This window comes from Dermacentor variabilis, chromosome 6 (genome assembly GCF_050947875.1).
Source record: "Dermacentor variabilis isolate Ectoservices chromosome 6, ASM5094787v1, whole genome shotgun sequence".
In the NCBI taxonomy this organism is placed as follows: domain Eukaryota; kingdom Metazoa; phylum Arthropoda; class Arachnida; order Ixodida; family Ixodidae; genus Dermacentor; species Dermacentor variabilis.
Window position 1 is genome coordinate 71,817,022 of NC_134573.1, and position 12,529 is coordinate 71,829,550.

General features: G+C 44.8%; 1 protein-coding gene across 1 annotated transcript; it reads left to right on the forward strand.

Moving 5' to 3' along the window:
* The first annotated feature begins 884 nt into the window (after positions 1 to 884).
* On the forward strand, positions 885 to 11,858 carry LOC142584857 (uncharacterized). Its single transcript, XM_075695166.1, has 5 exons — positions 885 to 1,112; positions 3,699 to 3,840; positions 9,686 to 9,746; positions 9,812 to 9,974; positions 11,738 to 11,858. Exons 1-5 carry the CDS (start codon positions 1,021 to 1,023, stop codon positions 11,856 to 11,858), a joined length of 579 nt encoding a protein of 192 aa, XP_075551281.1. The 5' UTR covers positions 885 to 1,020.
* The last annotated feature ends 671 nt before the right edge of the window (positions 11,859 to 12,529 follow it).

Below are 12,529 nucleotides of genomic sequence, written 5' to 3' on the forward strand. Positions count from 1 at the left end.
CCGGGGCTTCATCTTCCAATGCGCACGCAAGGAGGGTGATCGGAAGCATGATTGGCGACGGAGCACACACGTACGTACGTGAGCCGCCAAGTCATTATATCTGTCACCGAGAGTTCTCAGTAACATATGCCATATATTCGGGACGGATACAGAGCATTATCCAATATCAGAGAGAGATCTTCAGCATCTTCTTATGGTCGAATGTGTCGAATGATTCTTAGAAAGTCAAATGGATGTCTTCGGAGCTACACTCTGTTTCCCATTAGTGTGCTGGGAACCTCGTCATACTCGCAGCGTGCCGCTAAGACTGCAGCGGCCGCAGGCGTCACGGGATCATAGTCTGTTCCAACGTTACTAGATTACCTCGTTGGTCTGTGCGTTCCCCTCCTCCTCGTGATACCGGATGAAGCAGAATAAAGGAACATTCTGAAGGGGTCACAGCGCACACGGGGACGAGAGACAAAGAAATACACAACACAAGCGCTGGTATTGTGTCTCCATGTGCGCTGTGACCCTTTCAGAATGAAGGGTATTCCAAATATCTATTCAATAGAGGGGGTATTCTTTTCACGCCGCCGCGACCGGGCGTTTTCTCTCGTCTTGTGAGCCCGGCGACGCACGGCATCAAGTAAGCAGCGCCTAAGATGCACCGCGAGCGACTATGACAGTCGCGATATAGCAACGGCGCAGCGTACCTAGAATAACCTTCTTCATACAGTCGTCGTGCTCACTAAATGCGACCAGTTCGTTACGCACATTCAATATAATAAAAAGGAAACCGAAACACGCCGAAAACGAAACCGAACTATCTTGCGGAGGCAGCGGAATAACACAACACACATACGCGGAAGCTCAACTTTGGCGGCCGCTTAGCGCACTTTACGAATTGCGCCTTAACGTCTTTGTTCCCGTGCTGTAGCCGTGGAAGTCGGTGTTGGGTTTATCGCGAGCTTCTCGTTTACGGTAGTCATCGAGTGCCTGTATGTTTGCTTGGTTGGATCTAACAGCATCGTGTATTTGATGCCTTGTGACTTGCTGGAGCTGCATCTGGCAGAAATTTGGAGCGCCCAACGAACGGGACGGCACCGCGGGCTCGTCCCCGCTGAAACAAGGTAAGCAGGTGTAGTAATTAATTCTGGCTTCATTTTGCTTACGGCCACGATTAAACTGGTCTAGCTCGCAAGCGGCAGTTCCTTGTCTTGTATAGCGGGTAATGGGTTTAGCCACCGCAACTCCTGTAAATGCCGCTACTCGTTGTAGGGCTTCAGTGAACGGAGCCTTGTTGCTCGCGGTCATGAGTTAAGCCTTCCTTTTTGCAGCGGTGATGTGTAACCTTCAGGGATTGGATCGCAAGCGCTGTCTGAAATTGTGCTGTGGTTGGAGTTCAGGCTTCTTCGATGTTCGCGGCGCACGCGCGCCGGTGGCGGCCGGTCACGTCAAGTTTGCCGCGGCATGGCGGCCGAGGTAGCGCCGGCAGCGGCGTAGCGCATGCGCAGAACGTCCGTCGTGGCTTTGTGAAGCCGCGAGCTCCTTACGAATCCCGCGCCGGCAGCTGTGGAAGCGTGCGGAAAGCCGCCGAACGCGCTGTCAGTTGAGTGCCGCCGTAGTGTAGTTTGGCGCTGTGGCCAACGTGACGTCGCTGAGCCGCGCGCGCGCGCTATGTTGAAGTATATCTGCGCCTTTTGGGTAACTGTAAAAGCCCAGACCACACGTACGCTTGCGTACGCGCGCAAGTTCGCGTTTAAGCGCCTGCAGCGCCTAGCGAGGAATGGTGGTTTGCATCCACAAAGACGCTCGACAGGGCGCGCTCACTGCCTTCAGTCTTGGTCTTCAGTCTTCACTGCCTTGGAAAACGCCACTTCGTACTTTGCCATTGACTGTGTTTCAAAATGCTTCGATATCTGTAAACGTAATTGTTATATTTTTAGAGCTGTTTGATCAGCACGAAAAGGAAAGATTAAGCACTTTCTTGCATGATATAAATCTGCTTCACTGAGTTGAATGTACCGTGCTGTGGCTGCGCAGGCAGGCGCCTCGACGCGAGGTGGTCTAAGCGCGCGAAAACAGGAGCTGTTCACCGAGTTCGCGCCGCGTTTCGACGCGTACAAGCCGTGCCGCATTGTCTGCGCATACCTGGGCGCCCGGACTCGAGCTCGCGCGCATCAGCAAGCGTGCGTGTGGTCTGGGCCTAACGTCGCCTATATTCGCCGAAGGGCTGTGAGGGGTAGTTCGTAGACTGCAAAGGACTGAACGAGTTCATTGGTAGCTTCATAATGAAGGCTTAGATCCATGAACGCGAAAACTAAAGCGAAGGCGGCGAGCTGCGCCGTCGGCCGAAGCACTTTGTATATCTCGTTTTCCTATTCGCTCGGATTTGCAGCCACAGAGAATGTCGTTCGTCGCCCACAAGTCCCCTGGAGATCAGCCAGATTCTCGATGGCCTATTCCGGTTTGCCACTTAGCTCCGCCCATGAGTTCCGTCTTCGCCTCGGCTAGCGCGTCGCCAAGTGCTCATTAAAAACCTTTAGGTGGTCGCAATTTCTGGAGCCCTCTCTACGGCGTGCCCCATTGCCGATGTCGCTTCGGGACATCAAACGCTCTAAACCAAACCCAACTTCGGTATACTTCGAGTTTTAGGTAGCAAAGCATGCATAGTGAATGCTTATTGAGGCGGCCTGCAACAGTTACCGTTCTTTTAATGCACTGTAAGGTACCAGCTTTCATCATGAATAGGTCGTTTTATTACTGTGTGCTTTATAAATGCGCGGAGCTAAGTTCCGTCTGCGAGGGCAGTATATATTGCTTGCGTGTGAGCACTGCGGCGCATCTTCCGTTTAGATCGCGCAGTCGGTGCGTAGAAACGTTTTTCTTCAGGTGCCGAATTATGCAGGATCGCGTTCGCGCTCAGTCCAACAAAGCGTACATGAGTAAATTACTGGTTAATTTTAAGACTAGCACTCCATTATCGCCTGGCAGCTGCTCGCACCACACGCACGGCATCTTGCTTCGGGAACCGAAATTCGTGTTTACTAACTCCTTGTGTAGCCGCGAAAAGTGCGTGAGTGAGCGAATGACTCATTCATTGCAGCAATGTGGACCGATCATCACGCGGCTTTGTGCACGTAGACATCGCTGGTATTTTCTGTACCACTGGCGGAACTCCACAATGCAGCCTCAGCAAGAAGTACGATATCCAGCTGCAAGGATAGCAAAAGTGCAACTGCATGGCTGTACAAACGGGCAGCTCCCTCCGCAGTGTTAGTGTGATTGCACCCTAGCCTATACGCAGACAATTCCTCAGTGCTTGGCTAGTAGTGTATGCTCATTTGCATTGCCAGATCATGCCGTTTATTTCGCACGTGGAACCCTATATTAAGTTGGCTATGAATGGGCATCTCCTCAGCGTTCAGTCCTCAAAAGACCTGTGGTGGGTTCGCTTTTACTGTTGTGCATCACAGTAATTGTGGGTCATCTGACCATTTAAGTGCGCACAACACATCCTAATCAAGTAATCGAGAGCATTGAGTTCGAGAACCGAGGTTAATACAGGGCAACTGAGCATACGAACAGCTTTTAATTTTGCCCTTGGCCTTATAAGGACTGTGTGTTGCTACCATCACATGGAATAAAACTTGGCAAAATTAATTGTAATTTTTAGATGTGTCGGTTCTGTATTGATCTTCACTTCTTTCCTGCAGTGGGAGCTTTATCCAGGGCCACTACAGATGCTCACTTAGTGGCCTCAACAAAGATTCGTTCTTTTTGGTTCGGAACCAGTCGAACATAACTGTGTGGTGCTCCAGGCTAACAGAAGCTCATTGCGATGACTTCACAAACCAGGTGAGCTGTTTTAAACATTTTATCCCTGGCGTTTCTTAGATGCCTGCTAAGCTTGTTTGCATCTTCAGATAATATGTATAAGGAGTCAGGGTTCGAATCACGTTTGCTCTCAACGGCCACCTTTGACTACTTTGACTATGAATTTAATGAAGCTGAAGTGCTAGCTCTGAAATATTTTTCCCACTGACTTTTAGTAGCACACAGTGCAAGTGTGTAATTCCTGTTGCGACTACTGCAGATAGTAAATGTGACAGTTTTACCTTCAGTGGTTCACTTCCAGTACTTGTTTCTAAATGAGTTGCAGATTATACAAGGTGTAACAACATTGCAATAACCCTATTCCGCTTTAGAAAAGCAAGAGTTCTGTATGTAGATTTTTCTGATCAAGCTCACCATATGTCAGCAGCAGCTAAAGATGTATAATAAGATGTACAGTGCAGCGCTCTGCATGAGCTGTGATTTGGAACATTTCCCATGACGCACAATTTGATGCCAATTTCTGTGGAATTTTAAATTCGTTGCAGTTACAGAGGTCGAGTCCACTCAAGTGCCCAGTAACGTGCAGAATGGCATACAAGTGCAGCTTATGCCAAGCAGTTGCTAAAGCTTTGCCTCAGTTCTTGAAGCATGCATCACTGCACAAAAATGAAAGCAGCCTTCACATTCGCTGTCCTTTCTCTGACTGCTGCAGAGCGTTTCGGAAAGTGAGTTCCTTGAAGAGCCATATATTTAGATCTCACAAGCGTGATGGTATTCCGGCGGCTGTAGTAACTTGCAAGAGCGCATCACTGACCTGCACCATTGATACGTGTATACAGACATGCCGTGATGTCAAGTCCTTATTGAGTCACCTGAAAGGGCACATCACTGAAGGGAAGAATGTTTCATGCCCCTTTGTTGGTTGTTCACGAATGTTTACAAACAAGTCGACATTTTCCTCCCATATTTCACGATGTCACAGGCATGCTTTTCAATCAGGTGTATGCGAGTCTCATTTAGAGGGCACCTCTGCAGAAAGGTGCACCGAAGCACAAGCTAATCTTGAAATGGAGAGTCATAGTGCTGGCTTGGAGACATGTGCAACTGAGGAACAAAGGAGTGAGGACTGCCACTCAGAGGTTGATAGGAGCAAACAAGAGGTGGCTGAAGGTGTCATGCACCAAGATTCTGTATGTGCTGATATTACAGAGGCTTTTGGACGTTTCTACCTGCGTCTCCTTTCCGAGAGTATCGTGCCTTCAAGAACAGTTCAAGTCATTTCTGAGGCAATTTGTGACCTCCATAGCAACAATCTTGACCACATGGCTGATGCATTAAGGAGAAAGATGAAAGATGCGGGCTTGAATGAAGATTTCATTGAGCTGGCTGTCAAAACTATGCTTGAAAGTGATGTTATTGTTGGCTTGCACAGCAACAGTGGAGCATTTCGGAGCACTTATTCTCGCAGGGAGTATTTTCAGAGCAAATTCAATTATGTGCAGCCAGTAGCTGTGCGTCTTGGAAAGAACAAAAACAATCAAGATGCTCATTTTCATTATGTCCCAATAATTGAAACGATAAGATCGTTGCTAAGAGATAACTCTGTTCAAGATCAGTGTGTGAATCTGGAAGTTCACGAAGCAGGTGTCTTTAAGGATTTCACTGATGGGAATGTCTTTCAGTCAATACAACTGTTTCAGGATCACCCTACTGCTTTGCGTTTGATTCTTTTTCAAGATGCTTTTGAAGTGGTAAATCCTTTAGGTTCAGCAAAGAAGAAGCACAAAATTCTAGCTGTGTATCTGCTGCTTGGAAACCTACGTTCTTGGAACAGAAGTCGTACCTGTGCAGTTCAATTAGTGTTGCTTTGTAAAGAAAGTGACATTTTGTTCTTTGGACAGGACAAGGTGTTTGCTTCGTTGATTAATGACATCAAAAAGCTAGAAGCTGGCTGCATGTTGGTGGACAGTATTCCCACATACGGCACTGTGGTGGCAATTCTGGGCGACAATCTAGGCAGCCACAGTATTGGTGGATTCATGGAAAATTTTAGCACAGCCGAATACATCTGCAGATTTTGTTTAGTAAAGCGTGAAAACATGTTTGCGAAAACCATTTTTGACAACAGTGAACTAAGAAATGAAGGGAACTACAAAGAGGCAGTGAAGAAACTCCAGGATGACTCTACCCTTGTTTCGTGCAAAGGCATTAAATTTGATGCTCTGTTTAATGGCCTAAAATACTTTCACGTTTGTGCTCCTGGGCTCCCTCCATGTTTAGCGCATGACCTGTTTGAAGGTGTGGTATCATACGATCTTCCATTGATGCTACACTACTTCATCACGAAGCAGCGATGGTTGTCTATTGAAGAACTGAATAAAAGGATTGTTTCATTCAAGTTCAAAAGAGTGGACGTGAACGACCAGCCAGCTGAGGTTTTTAAGACATTTAAAAAGCTGAGTGGACATGCAATGCAGAACTGGAATATGCTTCGGTTTTTGCCCTGCTTTCTTTATGACAAGGTGTGCAGAAATGACCCTGTATGGGAGTTAGTGTTGATGCTCACTGAACTTGTTCAGTTGGCATGCGCTCCAGCAATAAATATGCCCATGATAATGAGACTGAAAGATTTGATAGAAGATTACATTGACCGAAGAACTGAGCTCTTTCCTGGTACTCCTCTGAAACCGAAGCACCATTACATGGTTCACTATCCCCATCTCATTACTCAGTTTGGACCGCTTATTCGGTTATGGACTATGCGTTGCGAAAGCAAGCATGGCTATTTTCGCAAGTGCATAAGAAGTGCCCAGAACTTCAAGAACATCACGCTGACACTTGCTGAAAAACACCAGCTTCTTCAGGCATTCAGGGGGAGTAGCTGCCGTTTTGAAAGAGACTTGGTGATTGACTCCACATTTATATATTGCCCTGGTTTGTTTAATATGGAAGTTCAGGAAGCCATCAAGACTTCTGGAGTACTAGGAAAAGAATTGTATTGCACATACCAAATTGAATACAGGGGCATCAAGTACAGCAAAGATATGGTCGTGATCTTGGGTCGTGAGGAAAGTAGGCTGGTGTTTGGTCGGATCATTTTCATTTTATTGCTTGAGAACAAAGTCCTTTTTCTTGTTCATGTCACTTGTTCTGTTTTGGAACCTATGATGATGATGTATTTCTTGCCGGGCCCAGAATCTGGGACACTGAAGTGCATTTCCATTCACGACCTTCTAGATTACTATCCGCTTGAGCCATATGATGTCGGCCATCCAAGAGTCACAGTTGTTGCACTGAAGCATGCAGTTTTAGATTATTGTTAATTTTTTTTCAGCCCAGAGGACTTCATGTCACTTGTTCAGGAGTGGCTTCCAGCACTCAGCGAGGAGGACTTCATCACCATCAGTCGGAAACTTCAGGAGTTGGGAGTAAAATGTGCAGAACACTTCAGATATCTACAAGAATCAGACTTGGACTTCTTAGCCCCTGTGCAAAGACGCATCCTGCTTGAGAAGTTTCAAACCATCAGTGCTGCTCCTGTCCCATCAGGGCAGGGTGGCAGTTGTGCTAAGGTGACTTCAGATGCCAACTCACAGCTAGATGAATGGGCTGAGAAATTTTGCATCCCTTGGGAAATGTTCCCGCCAAGTTTACTTCAAGCATGCAAAGCACAAGAAAGGCCTACAAAAACCGATCTGAACCAGATGGTGAGAATGCTGAGTTCTCTCATCCTGCATAAGCATTCAGCGCCTGGCAGACGTAACCTGAGAATAATTGCAACAAAAGTTGTGTCAATGTACCCCTCATCATTTCAGGATTTGCTACAGGGTACAGTTGTTGGCACAGGAGTTGAGACATTGATGTGGAAGCTTGAGAATTGCATCAATAACAAGAAGAGGCCAATTGCACATGTGCTGCCTGCAGAAATTGTTGATGACCCAGACTCCTTCCAGCCACGTCCACGATCTACCCGCGACTCCTATGGTTGCATAGCATGGCAGCCAGAGTTACCAAGTGGAGAAAGTTTGTTGACACAACGAGAAAAGCAGCAACAGCTTCTTTCTGAGTATGCTAAAATGCATCCCAACAAGCAGCTTGTCACTCGTTTAATGATTGAGACGTATGCATCACAAAGGCTGACCATTAATCACTCGGGGAGTGTGGCAGAGGTAAAAAAGAACTGGCCATTTTTGCTTACTGAGGACTGCCTTCTTGAGCATTCCAAGGAGCTACTTGGTAGTGAGGTTTGCCAAAGAATTGGTGCTAGCATGGAAAGCGTTGGGCTGCGTGTATATCGTTATGCTTATAGCCAGATGAAGCGGCCGAAGGTGAAGAAATGTCTCGAAGAAATTGAACAAGCAAAGAACCGTCTCAAGAGTGTGACACCAGAACATGAAGGTGCACTTCTTCTCCTCCTTGCCCTCTTTGACGAGGATGAAGAGCTCATCTACAAGACCGTTGAGGCAAGCTCAAAATTTTCTCTTCTGCTGCCATCTGGCAGAAAAGTGCTTGTGCATGCAGAATTCGGATGTGCATTGCATATGTCTATAAAAAGTTCCACTCCATATCTGCATTCTTTTACTAGCAAAATGTTACATATAGTTAGGGTGGTGGTATTTAAGATCTGCTGTCATAATTTTTATCAGTCTTGAGCTTTGCAGATTTTGTTTATTCATGCTAGAGTGCTCTGAAAGACTGGGAGGAGGTATCAGGAAAAATACAGCAGAATGGCACTAATGTATAAATAGTGTTAAGAACTATTCACGCAATATCGTTCAAGGCCTCATCCTACAGAATATCAGCCTTTGGCATTGTAAGCAAAAGATCACGAGCATGCCCGTGGCAGGGCACTAATGATTGGTTGGTGGATTGTGTGTTGCGAGACGGCGTGAAATGGCAGTTGGCAGGACCAGCCAGCTCATCTAACTTCATTGAGATGGGAGGTCGAAATGGAAATGGTACTCTATGGGACCTTCGGATCCCTGTTGAGACACACTACTCCTAAGGCACTTTCTTACGGCTTGGTTAAAGTGGAGCTTCATATCTTTGTTAGTCTCACAAAATGTAGCTTATGACTGTATGCTAATGAGTATGTGGGATATATAGCGGCACAAATTGGATTTTAAGGTGAGTAGAAAAGTGCGTGTCACCTATGCGAACAAGGGTCCGCAGACAGGAGCCGTTAACAGTCTCGCTATATCCTTTAGGGCATAGCCTTGTCCCCCAAATTTTAGTGGTGATAAAGGTTATATGAAAAATATCTCTTTGGTCTGCCTTAGTAACAAATATGTTTGTGGCTGCAACCAATAAACGTTTCTATATGGTTTAAAGACGTTTAGCTGATTTCGTGTCAATGTAATTGTGCAGCTAATACCAAAATCTGTCTTTAGAACTGTTTTGGCTTTTGCATGTGGTTTATCTTGTCACTTTTGTAATATGACGGATTGCCTGTAATAAAGGAGTAATTTCTCTTTAGCATCCACGCAAGCACGACAACCTAGCTACGCAGGAAAGCTGTGCAGCTTTCACACAAACTTTGCATTTGAATAAAAATTCTTCCCGGTCGCATATTTGAACCCAAAACCTTGATGGACTTGCCTAAACATCAGTCTCTCTCATGACCTGTACCTTTGTTCTTTGGGTACTTGACAGGTGCAGCTGAGGGATCATCTGCTACGTCCAAATATGCTGCATATCTCGTCCATGGTTGAACAAGGTTTTGAAATGAGTGTGAAAAGGCAATTGCTTTGCACAGAGTATGATCATGTACATTCCGCGGGCGTTGACACAATCTCATTTCTATTTCATGCAGCAAGATATCAGTTTTTGAATGCCTTCCCTCCATCTTGCTTTTCTCATTTTGCAGGAGACCGCCCATGACGATGACTTGGGAGACATGCCATTGACGCCCATAATATGTATGAAAGGTTAGATTTTGGTATCATTGACCATCTCACGATGTACTAATATTCCTTTGTTATATTTTTTCTAGGACCAGGTCTCTTTGAGGCAGAAATGTTCACTGTCTGTGTGGATGGTGTTGCTATCTTGACTACTCAGCGGGCTGCAGCTTTCAAAGTCATGTTTCTCTTATACTTCGTTCTTAACATCGAGTATCCACCTGAAGTGGCTTTGACATTGGAGTTTGTGCAGAGGTGAGGTCTTGTTTTTTTTATCTTTCCTGATATGCGTTGGTATTGACCTGTTGCATTTCTTACTTTCGCGCTTATGTTCTGGAAACATTGCTGGTGGGCTGTTTTAAAATTACTGCTTTTAGGCCATTACAGAAGGTGAGGAAAACTTTTTTTAAAAAGCTGTGGTTGCTAGCAATTTTAACCCGTTTAAAGCAGACAGTTCAGAGAGGTGCTAGAAATATCTTTATTATTGTTACTGCAGTACCTTGCTATAACATATATCAGAAAAGAGCTATATAAGTACAATTTCAAGGATGAAAACTCGAATCTCATACATCGAATAAAAGTCTTGAAACTAAAATTTTCCGAAAACCAAAGTTGGAAGTGCTTGAATATGAAAGTAAAAAACTAAAACAATATACAAAATGTGGTGTATTTCCTCTTGAATAATTTTGAGACAAAAGCAATTAGCAGGCTTATTCACAAATTTAGTGCTTTCTCGCACCTTTATTCGCCACTATGTTCTGTGCCCAGTGCTCGTTCCACTTAAGGGAACATTCATGAAAATGTTGAAACACACAATTGCATTTACTGGAAGAAAAAGTATGTGCCTAGATTTTCTTCCGTTCTTAGCAAAGCTTGTAGTTTTTGTTTGTAAATTTTTTTGCGGCTCATAGAGTGGGTGTTCTATAGACGATGGTGGAGGAGTGCGAGCTTGCTGGGCAGCAAAAAATAACGGTTGGTGTAACTGACAGGTGGAAGCCGGCAGCCGGCATGGCCGGGCCCTGATTCGCTGTAGGGTTGTGCGACATCACGATACCAAATAACCTGTCCATATTGGTAGGAGCTGCTAATTCGGGCTTCCAATTTGAGGTGGGAAGATGAAGAGGATCGAGCCCTCCAGGACCTTTGCATCCCGAGTTGGACACGTTATCCCTAGGCAACACAGTCACGATTGCATAGTTTGGTTAAGGTGGGGCGTTTATGTCCACATCAGGCAGCCTTGCATAATCTGGTAGCTTCCGACTTCGTGGTAATGGGTATGTGCGAGGTAAGAGGTGCAAAGGAAGGATCAGGAGGGGATACGTTACTGAGGATCCGCCAGGGCAGCCGGCAGACGGGAGCCTTTAACGCTGTCACGTCATACCCTTTAACGTGGAGCTTAAGTGTCCCCTATGCTTTTCTGTGTCGGGTGACCTTTTGCATATTGAGGTAGCCTATGACTGTATGCTAATGAGTATCTGAGGTAATAGAGGCACAAATTAAAAATTAATAAGTGAGTCGCAAAGTGCATGTACACAAATTGTTCTACAAGAGGAGCCGGCAAACTGGGGCCATTGACCTAGTCGCACCATACCCTTAAATGCGGACTTAAGTGTCCTCCATTTATTTCGTTGAAATGCCCGCTTTTATTCTGAAAACAGATAGAAGAATCCAGCACTGATTTTAACTTACAAACGAGGCCACAGGGGGAGGCAAAATTTCTTATGCTGTCCAGTGACTTGTGGCTTCTTTCATACATGTTCTGAAACAAGTTGATTATTTCCAACTTTGTGCACTCGTCAAAAAAAGCAAGCCAGTTGTTGCACCTCGCTTTCCACTTGTGAGGATTTCTTTGCGGATTTTATTTTTGTTAACATTGTAGCCAGTCATCTTGACATTTTTTTTTATTTGTCCAGTCATTGTTTCGAACGGCATCTAAGCTTTGGTAGTACCCATTATTAGCCCAGTAGTATTCTTGGTACATTAATCCCAGCTCTTTTCTTTTTTTTTGTTTCTTTAAGGGCAATCGCAGGAATCAACCCAGAAAGAAGCACAAAGGCACGACGAACGTCGAAGAAGCAGTATTGTTTGTCGCCAAAAGTGGCTGCCTTGGCGAATGCCCTGGATCAATACAAGTTCTAAGCTTCAGTTGAGTTCTAAATAAAGAGTAAAATTTGGAATGTCAAGCTGTTGCCTTTAACTTCGTTAGTGAATATACATCACTCTGGTTATGCTGCTAGCACCATGCATGCGAAGTTAGTGCTGCCCGCGGCTTCTATTGCAGATGATGGCACATAAACAGCAAGTATCTAAGTAAAAATATCTACTGAGTTTAGGAGAGAACAGAGCCCATTTTTCTTAAATATGGTAATACAGTTTCGTTAGTACAGGGTTAAAACATGTTTCTGCAATATGACAAGCGCTATATGAACAGAAATATTGTCATTGCAAAATAACTTGTTTAATACTAAATGCAAGGCAGAGAAAATTTGTGTAGAATTACAGAAAAAGCATTAACAGAAAAATTGTGTGCGATTACAAAATAGCCTGTTATTTGAAACCGTTCTAGGGAAAGAAAATTTCTGTAGGATAGCAGAAAAAGCATTAACAGAAAAATTGTGTGCAAAAACAGAAAGCCTGTTATTTTAAGAAGATATCAGAAACAAAAAATCTCTATAGAAGTACAGAAAAGCAATTCCAGACAATAGCTGCAATATTCCTGGGAAATGGAAAACAGAAAACATACAAGAACAGAACTGTTATGTCACTAAATTTGCCATGCATTTTCTGTTTTTCTCACCAAATTTTTTTTA